Source organism: Rhopalosiphum padi, chromosome 3 (assembly GCF_020882245.1).
Source record: "Rhopalosiphum padi isolate XX-2018 chromosome 3, ASM2088224v1, whole genome shotgun sequence".
NCBI lineage: Eukaryota > Metazoa > Arthropoda > Insecta > Hemiptera > Aphididae > Rhopalosiphum > Rhopalosiphum padi.
This window is the reverse complement of record NC_083599.1, coordinates 11,771,293-11,792,944: the sequence shown is the minus strand read 5'-3', so window position 1 is coordinate 11,792,944 and position 21,652 is coordinate 11,771,293. Positions and strand designations below refer to the sequence as shown.

Below are 21,652 nucleotides of genomic sequence, written 5' to 3'. Positions count from 1 at the left end.
GTATGAATTGGTTCCCGATAAAAATTACTGATTAATTGAATAATGACTATAGTTAATTAAATTATTTCCCAAATTTGAAATGACAGTAATTTCCATAAAAGATGTGGGCAAAGTGTTTATCTAATTCAATAGGTATTGCTGACATAGTGACATCGTTCGACGGGATACTTAAATCAGAATCTTATTTTACCCAAATAATTTTTATTAATTGAGAAAAGGATTTGATAAGAAATACATCAAAAACAAACAGGCATACTCGTAAAAATTATGTAGTAACTATAGTAAATTATTTTTTTATTCAAATGTTTAGTGTCGTCAGTGTCTACTATAGTCTATAGACGTATATATCATCGGCTAATTTCTTATAGCCCCCCGACTTAGTTTAATAAATTTCAAAAATTTGCCAATATTTTTCAATTGAATTTACACATCAATTATAAGTTTTTTTTTTAATAATATTTTGAAATTTTAAAAACAAATTTGTTATTTATTTTTAAAATATTAGTAAATTTTTGCGAATTATTCAAGGTTGAGTGGCCAATTAAACAAACATAGATATAATACATTATACATTAACTTTAACAGTTAATAGTAATATTAATTTTCAATTTTCGTACTCGTATATAATATATAGTATATATTACATAGCAGCTGTACCTATACACAAATGGTTAATATTTTTATGGTATATTTGAATAAAAAATAATATGTACACGTGTATACCAAAAACATTTAATTACAATTTACAGTTAACAATATTGTATATAAAACCACCAGTAATTAAATTGCTAAGTTTTTTATGTAGGTATATCGTATGTAGCTAAAAAAATCTCAACATCTAAATCTAAAATCACACTCACATAAATATTTTTCAATAAATCATTAAATATTATTTAATTATAAATTTAGTTTTAATTGTTTTATTATTATTATAGTTTTTTCATAATGTCCCATCTTATTCGGCACTGTATTAAAAATATGTTAAGTAGTTGAGTTACATAACAAAAATATCTTCGTGACCCGAGCAAAAAATGGGCAGAGAATATTATATGAGTAAATGTTAAGTAGTTGGTCTAGGTGACTAGGGACCATGTTAGCCAACTACTTAAAATATTACAATTTACCAATATTCTAAACTTAAAATATTTTTGACCTTTTACTATATTAACATTATAAAATAATTAACGACGTTTGTATGTATAATTTCATTTATCATGAAGTAATAAAAGTTATCGGATCAATATGAATAATGATTAAAATTAAACGAAATGTAATTAATACTTGCTATAAGGTTATAATTTATAGTATCAATTTCCAATTTAAAAAAAAAAAAGCCGATATTATAGGTAACTATAGTCGATAGGTCGATTTAGTTCTTAAATTAAAATGCTCCCATGTAAGATGTAGCTATAGGGACTTTTTTTAATTTCATTGTTATATAATATTTATACATTTTATAGGCAATTAATTTTTAAATAATGCACAAATAATCAATTATTAGTAAATATATACTATGCATAATATACATAACATTTTTTAAATGATTTCCCATAGACTTTTTTTTATCTATACCTAATATTGTATTACCACAGAATAAAGTATTACCTATAGCTATAATATTGATATATATATGGTATTTGAAATTTGTATAGTTTGATTATTTTTAATTTTTAACTTTGTTATTGACAATGGTTTATTTTTTCTTCGTCCTTTATTCTTGTTTTAATTATATGGTATTACCTATCTTTAAAAGCACTAATTTGTCGCTTGCTTTATAATCTCCCCTCGCATTATCGCTTGAAAATAATGTTTGAAAAAAACCGATGGCAGATAACACAGTATAGTAATACTATCTTAATTCTTAATATGCATAGTTACATCATATGATATTATGATGTCTTTGCGTCTTTACATATTTTTCGATAGTAAGCCAATTATTATTCACTGTCGTGCTAAGTAGGGCATAACAGTACGGTTTTACCCAATTATGTATGAAATGTTAATTTATACTATTTGCATATACGATACACCTATAGCTTATGGTTATATTATTTGGACATTATAATATAATACTAATGTCAACTTAACATTATAAACGACACTTTTATAAAATATGTATGAACAAATTATAAGTGTTATATATATTTAAGATTCATCGGAACTCTTGATTATTAGTTATTATTGAGTTATTATAAGAATCAGCTATAATAATCACGAACGGTACTCTATAAAATATCGATGTATTTCTCATCTAACAGTTTAACTAGAACTATAGTTTTTCAACGTGCCTGCCCATCTTCGACACTCACATTCACTCACAATTTAATTATAAACAAAATCTTCAAAAATATATTTTAACGATCATAATACATTAATTATTGTTATTATTTTTTTTATTTTATTTTTATTGCGTCATTGCTAGATAAAATATTATTGCAACAGTTTAAATATTGCATATCATTAAAATAAAAAACCACTTCATAAAATATTTACTAGGTAAAAGTAAATTGATAAAATTACTCAACTTGTATCAATTGCACATCCGGTAAAACTTTATTATAACTTTTTATAAGTTAAAGGTACATAATATATTTATATATAAATTAAATACACCACGACACTCAAACACATACCTACATAATATAAATTATTATATAAAAGGTAATATGTGTATTATATGTACACAATATAAAAATACTTGACCGATTCTAACAAAAATTTAAAAATTTGTTTTAGAAACACTAGAAAAGTTTAATGAGTACCTAGCTTGAAGTACATTCAATAAGTGGCACTGAGAAACATATTTTTTTTTTTCTGTTGTTAATATCTACATGCCATAAGGGACTATATTATAACAATAATAACAAGTTCTGTAGTTTAAAATCATTCATTTTCGCGAGGAACACCAAAACCGATTAGCCCGAGAAGTTTTTATAGTATTATACCGAAATATACCAAGCATAGTATCCAGTGGCGTGACGTGCATATACTCGTAAGCTGCACTGTAATCATTGCTTACAATGTTAGCTGTAAAACGTTATTGGTATATTTTTAAATTACTAAATTAAAATTTAATTTAAGCCATGATTAAGTTCTAACTATGTAAAATTATGTATTATTACATTTTGTTGATGGTATTTGACTATTATATATTTTTATATACTTATAATATTTAGTTTTCGGTGTTTTGGCTGTCGGAAAAATAACAAACCGATAATAGGTACTCGGTAAAATGTCCACCGAACCTTCAATACACGAACGTTTAGATCAACAATGAATTTTCTTTTCTATAAATATGAAAAATATGTCGTGTGTGTAAACGATTCAAATTCCCTTTCCTATTTTGTATATGACACTATTACAGTTTACAGGTAGTATAAAAGTAATTGTATTTGAATTAGTATGTACATGGAAAGTATAAGAGGTGGTGGCACAAACATATATTCTAAGCAATTTTCAAATGTGTTACATGATCAGGCATCGTTATATTTACCTACTCCATTGCGTTGATAGAACACGGGAACTATCATCGGCGTCCGCCACTCTTTGACTTCCTGCAAGTTCGAACTATTATTAGTCAATGGTCCATATTGTTCTTTATTTAGTGATTACAATCAATTATTTAGATAATTGTGTATAATATTTATGTTTCTAATTCTTTTATAATGAGTGATGATCACGATAAAGATGTTAATTTTACCATTAGTGAGTGTGATAAACAAAACAGAACAATATTACATTTAGCTTCTGCATATAGATTCATACGTTGTGCGAAAGACGTAAGTATATTTTTTAGTAATTGCGCTTACACCACTGACGAGTGACGACTCCGCGCCACGCCACTGCAGATACTTGATAATATCAAATCTATAGGCTAATTGTCCACCTAGGTCGAATTTTTTTCATAAAATGAAGTAATAAACTTACATCGTAATGCCCGTGAACTTTCATACACCATTTTTTCCTGGTCGAAATCAGGTAATATACAGCTAGAACATTTATAAATGGTGCGCCCGCTGAAATAAATGAAATCATTCGTGAATTTTGCTGGATGTCCACTTCATGAAAAGTATCCATATCGTGAATAATATATATTTTACAGTTTTAAACAATATGAATGATAATTTTTGTTTTTTTCACGAAATGGAAAGATATTTTTCATCATCATGGACATTTTATTACTTTATGCAGGATGTCTTTATTGCAGACATCTATTTATCGTTATTGCAGAACACGAAAATTGCAACATACGAATTAATTAATGTTTTATTCGCTACTCGAAGAAGTAAAATTGAACATAAAATTGTTCAACAGTTAATATGTTATAGTCTTGATTTAGTTCATTTATTAAAAATTATAAAGTATGAATACAAATCCATAAATATGTTTATTAATAGTTGTATGTATAATAATATAATTCAATGATTCAGATTTTGCTATCTTAAACAAATTTTATTATTCACAATAGGTGTGCTTTTAATTAGGTGGATACATCATATAAACCATAATGCCATAATTTAAATTGAAATGTTAAAATAATTGCTTTTATGTTTCATTAGGATTTTGCATTTTTACTGTAGATTTTTTTTTTTTTTTTATCGATTATTACAACTAGACTTTTATTGCTTTGTTTATGTATCATAGCTCATATACTTTTATAAGAAAAATCTATAATCATTCGACTAAAATATTTATTATTATTTTTTAATAGTTTTAATACTTTAAGTTTGCATATTTTTCCTGTCAATAACGATTGGTCATCTTACAACCGACGGGCGTTGGTATTCGTCCATAGAGTTGAACTGTCTACGGCACGTAGTTTGAACTATGAAAATATTATAAAATAGTTCAAATGTTCATATTTTCGTATGATCTGTGCCTATCACGGGAAATATTGTTATTTGTTAACGTCTTATTAATAATAATAATATTTTAATTCTACATTACCTACTAATAGTCTTGTTAAGAATACTTTTCAGATGTATTCAGAATACATATTTAAATACTTGGTGTCATTTGTATTTAAAATACGTATTCAAAAAATTCATTATAAAAGTATTTGAGTATAAATACAAATACTTTTTAAAAGTACTCAAAATACTTAACAAATACTTTTTTTTTAGTTCAATAAATTGCATATTATAATATTATTTTTATTAATAATTAATATATAATATATAATTAACACTATAATATGTTAAATAATACTATTACTTAATAACAAAAATTAACGTAGAACGCTAGCTAGCTATTGTCTGCTTGCAAGTTGCATACAAAATGTCATTATTAGAAAATAGTATTTGTAAATTAAATATTACGATCGATGAGAAAAGCCTATAATAGTTTATTATCAGCTCTTATAATAATATAATAAGTAATAGCATTAATACCAATCTTATATTTATACTTATATTACAATATTATATTATTGTTATTACAACTTGAAATTAAAACTAATAATAGATTCAAGATCAAAACCAATATAACCAGTGGTGGACCGTGTCCCGTATGCCATGGTAATGAGGAGCAGATGGGGATTTCAGTCATTCTGTTATCTGCTTGTGTTTTGGGGAAACTTTATTTATAAATTCTCATAAGTCACAACTATTATTATTATAGAATAATATTTTAGAAACAAAATCTAAATTAATATATTACGAAAAATTGGTAATTGGAATTTCGAGTTGAACAATAAAAGTATTTAGTATTCTCGAATAAAAATACAAAAAAAAGTATTAATAAGTATTTAAAAATACACAGGTCGAAAGTATTTGAAAAGTATTTAAAATACAAAAAAAGTATTTAAATACTATTAGGCGTAGTCGCACAGAGCAAACTACCAACCGTAATAAATGTTAATAAGGTAAATTAAAATGTTTGCACTAATCATGCAAGAACACAACGAAATTCAACTACGACACAAAACTATATTATATAGATTACGTAAAATAATGAAATTTTTAACCGCATTATACTAACGGTTGTCAGTCGCAGACTCACGGTGGATAATATTCTACATAATATAATAGTAGATACACACATGTGACATTTTCGGCTACGGATATGTCCGAGCATAAAAAAATATGTTTTTATTCTAATCGTAATAATATGTCGTTAATAAAATGTTATAAATTTAAAAAAAATAATGTTTTCCAAATAGTTTACGTCTCAACCGTATCGTTTACAATTCGTTATTATTATTCCTTGACTTATATAAAGACGTTATAATTGTATTTTATAATATCTTAAAATACATGATATCGACATGCGTATAATATATTATATTATTATAAAAGACGTAACAAAGAACTGAAAATAAACTATGCACCTATAAACTGTATTGCCGGAACTTCAATATTATTCGAAAAAATTATAAATTATATGAGCTAAATACTTACATAAATTTGGAGCGTATCGTCGTCTTGGTGCATGTTACACGCGTTGTACAGTGATTTAATAATTGCTATTAGCATGAGAGCATGACATTAAACCAAACATTTTCAACTGAACGTGAATGGCATAAAAAATAATGTTTTTATTATTTTGGTTCAAAGCGACAAAACATTTAGAAACTCGGAATTGAATCTATAAAAGCATAGTATAATATTATGTTTACAGAAATACATTATTATATATTTACCATCAGAGATGGTTCAAAATATTTATATTTTTCAACAAAGTAAATCCAAAATCAATATTACCGATTTCTGTTATAAAAACGTTCAACGCATTAGCCATTAGTGAATATTATGTAGACAATAATAGATGGGGAAAAAAAATATAATATTTATTTTTCAGACCCGCCGCTGATGGTGTCGTCGTTACACACAATCGAAATAATTGAGTTTATTCGTTTTTATTAGTACAAACGGCAAGCGTATATTCTATATAGTGTCTGCACAAAATAACACAATATATATGTAGGTAGTATAACCGAGTCATTCGCGTCAAGTCCATATAACTAATAAACGACGAAATTATATCGATCGAATTTATTTGTTGATCGGCCATTAACGGCATATTATACGTAATGCGGTTGACACCAATTTATTATATATGTTGGGTTTGCAACTGTTATATTATAGTTATGAAATGTGTGCATGTGGATAGCTTTTAGTGGCGTTATGCAGTTTAGATTGGGCTATAATAATAAAAGTAACGACTGCTCCTGGCAGCAAATTTGTTTTCATAAAACGCTTAATAGAGTTGTAGTTTAGAGTATCCATTTAAAATTAAAAAAAAAATGGAGGTAACTACATAACATGATAATATAATATATTAAAATTAGAGCATTTAATTTTTATTATACAATCGAGACGTTCAATTATTTCACGCAATACATACAAAACTAGTTTTCAAAAATGTATTTTTCTCGACAATATCGAGAAAAAAAATGTTCATGTTAATTTATAACTAAATGGTTAACATTTTAATCTACTTACACGTTCGACGGAGATTAACCTTTTTATAAAAAAAAAAAGAGTTGCAAATATAATACGCGTTATTATTATAATGATATAATAATAAAATTAAATAAATTGTTTTTACGTGTCGCACACAGGTGTAATGAAGCGCGGCGTATGTCCGAAGGTGGTCTCGTCATGTCTTCATGCGCGGCTGCCAACTTCAACAACAACAACACCACAAACAACAACAACAACAGCAGCAGCCACAACGGCGTCGGCAGGACGACGACGTCCACCGTGCCCAGGCGCAAGTTCAGCTTCCCGGCGGTGTTGCAGTCGCACAGCCTGCAATCCGAACTGGGCGGCGTCGACTTCGGCGGCGGGCCGTCGCTCACCGTGGCCACGGCCCGCCGGCGGTTCAGCAACGTCAGCGACGTCGTGTCCCGGAAACTGTCGCACACCATCGGCTGGCGGACGGCCGTGCCGACGGAACAGATCGCGCGACACGGCAAGGCGCTGTGCGTGCAGTACATCCGGTGGAAGCTGAAGCGGGCCGGCGCGTACACGAAAAAGTGCGCCGGAGCGTTGCGCACGGCCAGCGCGGCCGCCAGCCCGGCGGCTTCGGTGGACGGCAGTGGCGGCGCCGCCGGCGGAAGTGGCGGCGGCTACTTCATACCGCCGCTACAGGCGATGGCGGCGGCCGGGGGGGCCGACCACAACGACGGCGTGCGCCGCGACGTGTTCCCCGCCGTGCTCCGGGTCGGACTCCAGTTGGAGCGGCTCGACCCGAAACTGTACGCGGCCGGAGCGGTAGCCGCCGAGACCGCGGCCGCTACAGCCGCGTCCACGGCCGGCGCTGCGGGCAACCCGTCGGCGACCGCGCCGACCGCCGACTCGGCCGTGTCGCCTCAGCGCCTGTTCCAGCGGCACCACCGGCCCTCGTACAGGAGAAACGTGGCCACCGCTTCGGTCGTCCTGGTGTCCGTGTCCCGGGAACTGTTCCGGGCCGGCGCCCAGGTCACGTGGGCCAAAGTCGTGTCGCTCATGTGCGTGGCCGCCGGGCTGGCGGTCGACTGCGCGCGCCGCGGCCGTGCCGATCAACTGCCCGACCTGATCGAAGCCGTCGGCGAAGTGATCGAGGACGATCTGGCCGCTTGGATACACTACAACGGCGGATGGGTTAGTAAAATATACGTGTCCGTAAAAGTTCATCGAGTACCAGAGCCGCGTCTAATAGTAGTTATAGTGATGCAACCCTCTGGGAATGATTCCACGATTTCTCAAAGATATAATTATTGCAGTTTTCCCTGCGAATTCCCGGGTCGGTCCTATTTCAGGAACTTGAATAATTTTCATAATAATATTAGCGTACATCTAACATGTTATTATTAGCCATAATATAATTTTAAATATCGCATTAAACCTATAGTTTATTATAACTTGATCTATTCTCTATATTTACTACATATAATTACATATGATATATACACTTTAAAAATGTGTACCATAGAAGATAGAAAGTACCTACAATTTTAAATAGTTAGATAAGTGCTAGATTTCAGCACACTATTTGTTTTCTCTCTCTGATCTATATCTGCAACATGACACGTTTTTGTGCCAGTAGCTTTTGGTATGAGAACGAATTGGTGTATCATCAGACTTAGAGTTAAAAACATTATCTGCGTTTATGCTTATGCGTTAGCTTTATTACGATATTTCAATTTTTATAAAATTAGGTTTGACTTAGTTACGAGTATGTATAACATATTACAATTTAAAAATACTTGAATCTGGGTGCATCAACGGTGATGATCGATGATATTTAAAAAGATATATTAATATATTATTAATTTATTATTATTACACACGTCATGCAGAAGTTTTATTTTCGACACCGACGTCCCGTTTCGCTGTTTGGAGTAGCTAGGTAGACTGTATACGTATAGAATACAATAAATAATAAATATAGTGTTTTCCACAAACCGTGAATAACAAAAAATATGTCACCGGCGATTTGTTTTCGAGACATTATTGTACGTATACTCATTGAGATCAACGCCGCCGGTGGCCTAACCTTCGTAGGTATATTGCACTGCAGATAGTTAATATTTAGCAGTTCGGCATACAATTACTCGCTAAGCGTATCGTTTTAAAATGGGCCAATATTTAAGATTTTTCTTGTTGTTTGAACCATTGCCTATATATGTTGAAACGGAATTTCAATAGTTATGACTTATGATGTTCGTGGTTAATTTTTTCAAAATGGCAAGATGTGTATGGACTAGCTCGAGTTGAAATATAAACGTTATTATACTCTCTAAAAAATTCATATACGTGTACAATGTTGTTGTACCTGCAACGCAATATGTATGTAGGTATTGCACTATTGTCATTATTACACATGTTTTCAAAAAATAGCACGTAGGTACCAGATACTTATATCGTGGCTAACCCATTAAAAATATACAGACTATTTTTGTTTTCTGCAATTTACATAACATGGATTTAAAGGATATTACTTTTGCAGTATAACAAAAAATAAATATTTTACGTAATTCTATGCAAATTGTTTTCCATAAACCTCATCATACAATCATCGATTCATCATTGAATTATGCTAAAGAGTATAAGTTTAAAAAAATAAGATTATAAAGATAATAAGATTCAAACAGCACATATTTTTATAAGTACAAACGTTTTGCATCAAATCGTTACTAAGCTCCTGGAAAAATTATTAAAAGTTCATTGTTTTTTTTTTTTAATGTATTATATTTATTATATCAATAATAAGTAACAAATAAAAAAAGTGTAGTCCTTTTCTCGTTTCACATATTCCTAATTTACAAAAATATCAATAATTGGTTTAGTTATCCACTAAAAGTATTATAAATTGTGTATATTGTTGTAAACTAATATAATTAATAACTATTAATTAGCTATATTATATTTTATAACATGAATTTGTTTTTAATCGTAAACACTTTTTGAAAAATATATTACAACAGAAATTCCATAAAAAAATATAATAATATTACATACTATGTCAATATATATCTGCAATAAAAATAGTTGGATTTAAAAGATTTGAACAAGATAATATAACAAAATACTTTCAATCAGTACCTATACATACATTTAATATTCATATTAATTATGAGAACAACAAATCACCCTGTTGAAAAGTATAATATTTTAAACGAAATTGTAAGTTATAATATCTTACTATTTATTCAATTTATCGAAATCTAAATAAAAACTTTCTAACTTTCTAAGATGAAGTATATTTTTAAAAATACAATTATATAGATATCAAACTATCAACTATAAGGTACCTAATCATTAAATATTATACATGCTTTAAATGTTGTAAGAAATATATATTTTGGTCATTGGTCATAATTCATTTACTCCATATAACCTATACTCAAATAAAGTACACAAACCAATTATAATTTACCGCACTATTTACGTCATTGACCACTGCAGAAGAATTAAAAGCCAAAAGACGGTTTTGAGTCAGACCCCCCATCGGCCCATCATATAATTGTACAACAACACAATCGGTTTTTTTTGGTTTTATCTTTTATCATTTTATATACTCGATCATTAGTCTGGCAGTTACCATTAAGTTTGACATTATATTAACTATTCATTTCAATTCTTTTCATGCAAACATTTTTTATTCGTCACCTAAGACCTAAAAGAGATCCAAAGCTTCGTAAAGATTGTATGACATTCTGTATATTGTATTCATTTCTTCTGCGTACAATTTGGAGAGTGGACGACAGTATACTTAACTTATATTTTAGTATTGCATGTTGTACACGTGCACGTCAGTCTTCGAGTCTCACTCTTTCTCGCATTAAGTATCCATCGGAACTCGTGTGACCATTCGTTCAATCGTCTATATAATGCAATATTTAAAGTCATTATTTATTTTCGATCCACATATGGTCGCAAAAACCACCTGTAGGTTTATGACAATCAGTAATTAATTAATCAATAGCCATAAGCCATATAGGTACAAATACATTCCCGATGTATCTGCAATCTGCACGCAGTATAGGTTCGTTTATCATGACGGCTACCATGAGCGGATTTCTTACTAGATTTGCACGAAAATCGCAAAAACCACCATGGGATTATTGCTTTTCACGAATGAGTCTCATCATGTTATCTTATAATCCCATGTGTGGCCCTGATCGAACTCATTACAGTATCAACTACATTATATCCATTAATCATACCATCTATATTGTCATTACAACCGTAATAACTATAATAAGTACCTAATACTTTTATAAAATACTCGAATGAAAAATCTTTGACGTTCGAACATTGGATGCATTATAACTGAGTTATATATAATATACTTAAGTCCTAAGTATATAAATATAACAGTCGGAAGTCCTCACTTATAAGCCGTACATAACTATTAAAATAGCATTATATCCTGTGGGTATTAGCTGCGTACACATTTTGTATAAAGTGCGACATTACACATGGTTGTTAAAACTTTTTTCAATCCGAATATTAATACCTAAATAATTGTTACAATATATTTTCAACTTGCTCTGTAACATCATCATGCCCAATTCGCAATAACTCTATACTATATATAGGCACATAGATATTAATAACATATTAATTCGCACTTGTACAAAAACAATAATTATAATTTAAGTACCCGTACAAGTATACAATTTATAATATTATTATATTCATAAGCGCTTGTACCTACTTCCGGGAGAAAATTAATCGACTGCACAGTACATGAGTGTACCACCCGTGCCATATATGTATAGGTAATAGGTATGTACTAACTATGTATAGATTATATAGGTACACTAACTACCTCTAAAACCACTGAATAATGATACTGATCTCTTTATTATTATTACTATTCTTTATTACCATTATTAATTATTATTGCCGATGATTATGATGTTTATTGTATTTCGCTACACAGGTACTCGCTGCAACTGTTAATCGTATCTATTAATTATAATAAATATTTTGTTACATACACATAATATTATATTGTCTGTTGTAGTCTTGCTTTTAGAGTTATTTTTTAGGTACCTACATACAAAATTGCAACTTGGTACACCTGTCGCCCGATACGTTTTCCAACCGTGATTCATAGGTCGTATAAGCCTAGCTGCACCTAAAACTAAAACTATTATATTTTGCATACCTATATCAGACTTGTTAATATTAATATGTTAGAATAATTTATAGATGTATCAAAATAAATTGTTTCACTTATGCTTATTTTCAAATGATATATATTATTTTTTTTTTTGGAATTTTTGATAAATTTTCATTATACATATTAATATCATTTGAAAATAATTTAATCGTCAACCTATCTAAAATAGCATATTTCTGTTAAAGCTATATCTTCAATACTTATCCTACTTATCGTATAATAAATACGTTAAAAGTTTAGACTTAAGAAAACCGACAATTATAAGCTATATTACCTACCTATAATTATACATATATTCTTTTCATTTTAAAAGTTCGAATTATTATTTATTAATTGATTAAATTTATATCGATACTTTTACAACGAAACCTCTCTGAATACCGGAAAATATTTCAACAACAAAGTATCCGGTATTTAGAGGTTTCACTGTATAGCTTATAATGTACATAATTTATATTATCTATCCAATGGGTAGGTAGTTATAATACCAAAACTAGGATTTATTTTTAAAGGCAGTTTATATTATTACTATTTTTATAGGAAAAAACCGCAATTCTTTAATGGCAATTTTCAAACACTCAAAAACCTTCAGAATATTGTCGACATAATTATAATATTAATGTCTCCCTAAAGTATTAAGCACGGGTGGGCACCCTATTCGACTGTACAAAAAAAGGAAGTAATAACTCTAATAATAGTCATGATCATAGACGTGCGCACGGGGGGCAACAGCTAGAGGCAGCATATGCTTCCTGCTGCCTCTGGACTTTCTTCGTGGCTACTGGGACCGGCAAATATTAAATAATGGACCTCGGTAAAATTATATTTCTACAAATGATTTTTTTTTAATATTATATATAATAAATATTAACTATTGACTTGTGGAAAAGTACACCTTTAGTGGCTTAGTATCTTACTGTACAACTTTTTTATCCAAAAAACCAAATAATACCAATACAATTTTAATTTTGATACCCAATAGTAAAAAAAGTAAAACTATTGGCCGGTTTTAATGGTGAATTTTAAGAATGGGCCGAATTAATCTCTTACTGCCCGTGAACCCGGAGGCTGCGCACGTCTATATGGTCATGATGATGACCATCGAAACACAAAATGTTTATTATAATATATGAAAATCATTTCATATATAGCCATATAGGTGACAAAAATAAAGATCTTACCATTAAGTTTTATAGTAGGTTAATTCACTAATATTAAAGCTAATGAAACTAAACGTAAGCATGCTGATCGCAAATTTGCTATAATATGTTACGTAGATACTCAAAAGACGGTGACAACAAAATGCAAGTTTGGCGTCCTCTTAAGCTTGACATAATAAATTTACGTTCAGCATTAATTGGTGAATACATTCATTAGTATTAATGTTAGAGTAAATCAACTTATTAAAAAATATTAAAGTAACAATATGTTCATATTTGCTTTAAAATTAAAATGTTTAAAAAAAAATTAAAAAGACTGATGTAACACTAACACAGATTACTTCTGTATTAATACTAACGAAACTAAACATGAACTGCTGAACATATACTTGCAATAATGTAATGTTACGTGCTTGTAAGATGGAGACGAATATCGTGGGTAGACCCGTCCTCGTATATTTTTATTTCTATTTCAATTCAATATTCATTATTAATTATCTGCCGATAAGCTGTTAGTCATAAACTCATATAACTTTTAACCACAAACTGTATGCCTGTGTCTGTAACTGTGGCCTTTTTATATCACATCATCTACACATATCCGTCCATGGCCATAAACTCATAAGCGATAGCATATCAAAATATTTATATGACATACGATTATAACAAAACGTCAAAACTCAAAATAATATAATCACTGTCGATCGACATTCATCAGATACCATATAAAATTATATCTAAAAAATTGACAATTTGAATTTAAAAAAATGGACCCTTTACTACTACTGCCCACAACTAAGCACGCCAGGTTATTCACAACATTATATCTACGTTCGGTACTGTCGATGTTTTTCCGAACGACTTAATGACGGAAATGGAATACATTGGAACAATCAAGATTTATGCACCTACGTCCTGTGCACACATGAAAAATAACGTTTCCGATAGTATAATCAACATTTTTTTTTTTTAATAATATCCCTCACTGAGAAACTGCGTTTTTAAATATTTTCAAATAGTTTAAATTTAGTTGTGAAAAATATATAAGTAGAAACATTTTTTAAATAATTGAATGGCCACCATAGTTTAATTATTATTTTTAAAGTTCTATAAATGTAAACAAAATATACTTTAAGTGCGAACCTAAAGTATAATTCAAATAGGTATACGTTTATAGTCAAGGTCAAGAATTAAACTATAGGAATGACTTATGACCAAGATGTAATAAACAAAGTATATTATAATATACTTATATTTTACCGATGTATTTTGCTATGCCCCCCTCCTCCCACGTTAACTATTTTTCACAATCACATCATGCATTGAGTACAATAAGTGTGTGCTTTTATAATACACAAATAATAACGTGATAACGAGTCATGGTCTTGAATTCGTTTCAGATGGGGCTCCAGTCGTACTGCAAACCAGTGGTCATCAACGTCGAAAATCCTGTGTCCACTCAAATCCTGTATCTAGTGTCATTGCTCATAGTTGTCATATTTTTTTTATTGTTGTTGAGGTGGTTCGACTTCATCTCTGTTTTCCGATGAACCGTCTGCAGCAGAAGACGTCCAACAATATTATACAAACATAATATATATATATATATATAAATATATTTTATTACTACAATATACATTATATATAAGTAGGTGTATCTGCCTATTATATACAGTTTTAGAAATATATCATCCGATATTTTATGCGCATATAATATATTTATATATATATAGGTATAAAATGTATCTACTATAAATGATAATATGTGTGCAGTAAAATGTTTAAACAATATAAATATATAATATAGTATTAATATTATTCTTTTTTTTTTTTTTAAGTGACGTGAAATGAAACGTCATATTATCACTCATGTTTACAAGTAAGTAAATGTTTAATAGTATAGTATACTATTAACATTTTTATTTATTTATCGATTCATCTTCGTCTTATCCTGAACTCCTTTTCGCTGTATAATATATATGTATACCATAAATATATTTGTATAAAGCATTATAGAATCAATGGCGTAACGAAAGGGGTATAAATGCTATAATCAAATGGCTATAATCATTGATCGTCTTTGTCGTCTTGAGGTTATGACCAATATAAAATAATTCAGTTTGAATTGTTTTTTTTAGTATATTTACTATAGACATATTATAGTAACAAATATAACAGTTAAACAGTGAATGCCTTGGCTTTATGTGAACAGGTAGCAGGTAAATGGTAGAAATATTAAATTAGCCTCTGGAAAAAAGTTCACTGCGCTACTGTATAGACTATATGTAGATGAGTAATTATACTTACTATAATGTACTATTATATGTCTTACCAATATTGATGACACAGTCGTAGTTTCCATTGCACACAAAACTTCACTTTAAATAAATTATAATATTATAATATTATCTACCTATGAATTATAATAATTAACAAAAGAAATCAATGAGCTTAATCGGAACTAAATTTAAATCTTATGCTGCGAAAACTATGTTTAATATTTTATTCTTTATATTATTACAAGCCCAAATTTATTATGTACATTATTAAAAACATAATGATAATTAAGGCTCGGATTTCAATGCATTTGTATCTTTTTTTTTTGAAAAGTCTTACACGCTGCTATCCAAGCTACAAAGGTGTTTCAAATACTTTATGTTCTAATCATAAATATTTTTGGGGGGCATTTTTTGACGTTTAATTTTAATGCATTTTTAAAAAAATTTTAAGACATTTTTGACTTATTTCTCGTTTTATGACCTAAAAAATTTTACTTCATTGAAATATAAGTACTACATAGTACTAGGTGCGTAATATAAATTATTTTCATTTTGAATTTTTCATCAAATAATCCGGTTTTAAATTAGATAATAAATTTCAATTTATCTTTATTGAATGTACCTATATATCTATGTCACTGTCACACCATCCAATCAGCCAAATTTACTTTAAATTTTTACTAATTTTTTTTGTATTATATCTTTTTTACATAATAATTTGAATTTATTTAATAAATAATGCATTTTTAGAGTTTTTAGGTCATAATAAATGCATTTTTTGGCAGGGTATTTTTCGGTATTTTTAAAGGCATTTATATCTCTATATGCCCTAATGATAGTATACCCATTTAGATATTATATGTATGGGATTATTTTATGGTAAAGTTTCAACAAATAGTTATATAAGATATATTATGTTAATAAATCATATTGTATTATTGCAATATTAAAAATCGGTTTATATTGTAGCTTATAGTTGTTTAAACTCATAAAAACACTTTGAAATTTAATCTGTTTCAAAGAAGTACATCGAATAGAATAAACGCACGCATCCAGAACAAGGCCACCACAAACTCAAAATTTATAAAATTTGAGATATTATACTGGTAGTTTAAAATAAGCATGATATATATAGGTAAGTCGTAAGTAACTAATTATTTAGTTTCTTCATAGTTAAATATTGTATTTATTTAAATATCAAATACCAACTAGGTAGTAGGTATATACTTAAATACTTCAACGTCTACAAGTTACAACTACATTATCTTAGTACATAATACTGTCAAATTATGTTAAATATAATTAATTTTTTTTTATTAAGATTCTATTCTAATTTATAAATCTATTTAATGATCTAAAAATCATACATTTTATTTTCCAACATTGTCAAGTGTTTAGCCTAGCTGAGCTATATTATATATTTACCTATTACAAATATTATACCTAGGTGCCTACGTCTTGGCGATGAACTGATCCTGTTAATATTTTATAAAACATAGGTACAATATTATGAAATATTATATAGAATAACTCCAAACAAACCCAAAACATTATAATTTATAATAGATATACATATTATTTTTCGTAAAATCATATACAACATTACAACTTGTGGTCACACGAAGGGTTTCTTTTTAATTTCCATTAATTCCATTAACGTAGACCCGTAAAACAGTAAAAAAAAAAAACCATAATATGCTATATCTAAGTATATTAAAAGTGATAATAAATTAATAACCTACCAATTATGATTATTTCCACCTTGTAACATACGCACAGGTAATGCATTTAATAGATAAGTGACTATAGTATTTAGTATAATGCAAAAGGAACATATTTAGATCACGAAGGGCAGCTATTTTATTCGACTAGAGGCATGTAAAATGTAAAAAAATATGTACCTACCTAATGTTTAAAAAAAAATATTTAACTATATAGTTTAGTCGTTCATAAGTAGCTATATGATGTATAGTAGGTATCTCAGAACATAAGAAAATTAAAGTAGTACATTAACCATTGATACAATATATAATAAATTAATCTTTATATAGGAACAACTAAAGATCCATAATAAAAAAAACAAAATTAAATATTTAAAATTATTCTAAAAAACGATTCAAAATAGATTTTTTTCCAAGACTATATCAATTTGTATTGATTCCTTTAAAAAAAAAAAATTTAAAGATTCGAAAATTTAAAATGCCTTTAAAAATTGTTGATCAAGTAAATATTTTTAAAATTTCATTGAAAATAGTAAAATAATTATTTATAAAAATATTTAAGTAAAAAGAGTGAAATGTTTCAAGTTACTATATTAATATTTGTTGAATAACTACAAAAAAACTAAAAATTGTTTGATAATAAATTATTGTATTACGCCTGAATATCCAATTTTATTAAGATTTAATACTCAGGGGCTCATAAACAATATTTGTTGATTCAAGCTCAATTTTAAATCCAGTAATAATAACCTGAGAAACCTATACCCAATATTATTTTTAAACTTTTTGACGAAATGAAACATTTTTTTATCTACATTTATTGATTAAATTTTCAAATTTAAAATGTTTATAAATAGCGCATATAGTTAAGGCTCGAAATATTTTTAGAATTGCCTTTACCTTCAATTTATACTTGTTTTACAATTTCATGTAGAAAATACTAATTTTAAGTATCTACGGATATTCATTTTTGAATCACAACAAAACAAAAAAGTTGTTTTTATGGAAAACTGGTTTTGTGGAAAAATATAAATTATCTTATATATTATTATTGCGTATATATATTATCTATAATCTTTATTCTTCTGATTGTTTTTCAAAAGTGCTGGACTTTTTTTATTAATATTAATGTAAAATTACCTTCTGTATCCAATTTGTTACCAATAACCATCCTCCAATATGAAAAACTAAGCATTCGCGCTGCTTCAAAATGCGATGACAAACACAATAAATACAAAATAGATAAATCATTGTAAATTTAGGTGCAACGCCTTGTCCTACATGAATACAATTTTTTTAAGGATAATTTTATTTCTTATCAAATTATGAACTTAAAATATTTAAACCATAATATACATTAAAATTTCATGGAATAATTTATTCGTTATCAAGATCTGTGCACTTGATAATATTAAGTTTTGTGAAATTCTACTCGTAAATTCAAATATTGTGTATATGTTAATTTAGTCAGTGTATTTACATAGGCTCATATAAGGATGGTTGAAATTAGAAAGCGATCCAGGTTTGTTCATTTATTTTCAGAAGGTTTTGGAGTAACTGGTGTTCAGTCTGAAAAGTTTTACGACCTTCAGAATCCTTGGAATGTCGCCGGTCCATAGTTTTATATTTTTGCTCCAATGAATTTAAAATCGCTGTAAAGCCGTAAAAAAAATGTAAAACAAACAGACATATTTGTCAAATATGTCGACATTAACAGTTTATTTTTTGTTCGAAAAATGATACCTAATAGTTCTGCTACTCATGTCCTACTCATCAATTTGCCTAACTGTTCAGATATTCGTTTATAGGTGAGACATAAACCAGAAGTCCGGAACAATAAGTTCTAACAGAAAGACCTTCAAAAGCTAGGTGTATTTGAAGTATTATATTATAAAAAATTATTTGTAAATTTTGTTTCTAACTACAAAGTTGAAAAATTTTCATTAGTTCACTAACATAATCAAGTCAATTATAAAAAATATAATTAATTAATTATTTACAGTATTAACCTAACCATATTATACAATCATACAATTTTTATTAAAATAAGTTATGAATAACGAAACATGAAATTTACATTTGTATGTACATACAATTTTGCATACCTAAGTCCTAAATAATGTATTTTAAAATAAAATACATAACTACTGAAACTATATAAAACTCGTGAATTTGACCGTTGAATTTAAAATACATTTTTTTATTTGTTTATTGGAGTACCTGTATAGATGACAGATATGATTTTTCGTAACGAAAAATGACAATGAGCTTGCATTTTGGCGAACGAATAACCGATATAATAAAAACTAAAAATGCTGAGCCTCGGCCTAATAACTGCTGCTAATAATATTTTTTAATATTATTTAATATACGATAATATCATACCTGTTTCCGTTACATAACCCATCTAAAAAAGTGGCCTTAACCTTATTAAATTTTAATTATTTATTATTGTTACCTTTATTATTTTATTTTTATAGCCTTATAAGTTATAGTACATATAATATATAGTTTTATGTTTATAAAATTGAATATCCAGTATCCACTGTAATTAAATGTGTTATCAATAATATAAATTTGTAGGTATAAACTGCAGTACAATATTAATTAATCTACTTTGAATTGCATAATTAAGTTTCCCATGTTATAATTATACGGACTAAAGCAAATGCTTTCAGATCAACAATAAATATAAATGAATAAAAAGTATAAGCCAACTAAGACTTAAAAAAAATGCATAAATTGTCCTATAATATAGAGATTATAACAGAGATTCTCAACTAGGGTGCCGTGAAATTATTTGAAATATATTTTTAGTCTATAGGACCATAATGCATAGGGTGCCTCCGGATTTTTAGAAAATGACTAAGAGTGCCGTGAGTCAAAAAAGGTTGGGAACCTCTGGATTATAAGTTCATATTATAGTACCTAGATATGCCTAGTAGCTTCCGAACCACCTGACACCTACATTGGCGCAGTCGGAAAAGGAGTAAAAATTAAATAGGTATATGCTAATTTTAATTCAATTAATTATACAAAGATTAAAATAATTTAGCATATATCGAGTTAAAAAACCTACAATAGGTGTCCTGATCATACCGGTTCCTAATAGTTATTCTAATTAATTTTTTTAATAGAATATTCTGTATTTATCCAACTTAAAGTGGACAATTTTGGCAGAATTTGCGAAATTTTAGTGTAATTCTTATATATAGCTTAACTTGGTTTAAGCTATTTATAGGATGGAAACACATAATATCTCTGCCAGCGATATCCCGATTTGCGTTAATCTCATATTTATCGTAATTTAATTAGGTAGATAATACTGAACGTCATAAATTATAATTTAAGAATTAATTAATTTTTAAAACACATTTCTTCTATTATATACACACCATAATGAAGGTGTATCTTTAGTTGCCTATCTACAACGCCTGGCGATTACGATTTATTATGAACTTATAATATGTGATAATATGATAATATATAATTTATAATTTATGTCTATAATCATGTTTTGCAAATTCATTATCAATTTATATACCTTCACTAATAAAGCACTAATAGATCGTTTAAAAATAATTTTCAATGCCTATTGCCTGAAGTAGTTTTATTACGTTCAAGATATTTCATGCCATTAGTTGCCATATCTCGTACATTCCTTATGTTATAATTTAATAACAAATTTTTTGATTTATAAAATTTTTTAATAACTGTAATATTTTTAATTAAAAATGTATAGATATGTCGTTTACAAAACTGTCTTATTGAAATTTATTTAGTGCTAAACACAAATTAACAATAATGTTGATCATCATATTATTTTTATAATAGCAATTCCCAATCTAATTAGGCTATAGTTTTCTTTTGGAAG

General features: G+C 28.6%; 1 protein-coding gene across 7 annotated transcripts in view; it reads left to right on the top strand.

Annotated features, from left to right (window-relative positions):
- Window positions 1-15,596, top strand: part of LOC132926870 (uncharacterized) — a 54,049-nt gene extending 38,453 nt beyond the window's left edge. For 6 of the 7 annotated variants that reach the window (XM_060991289.1, XM_060991288.1, XM_060991286.1 and 3 more), the window contains 2 exons: window positions 7,562-8,585; window positions 15,179-15,596. In XM_060991289.1, the coding sequence (XP_060847272.1) occupies window positions 7,581-8,585; window positions 15,179-15,328 (1,155 nt within the window). In that variant the 5' untranslated portion in view covers window positions 7,562-7,580 and the 3' untranslated portion in view covers window positions 15,329-15,596. Of the gene's footprint in view, window positions 1-3,597; window positions 3,780-7,561; window positions 8,586-15,178 lie in introns of those variants that run through there. The other variant, XM_060991290.1, reaches the window with a different exon arrangement.
- The last annotated feature ends 6,056 nt before the right edge of the window (window positions 15,597-21,652 follow it).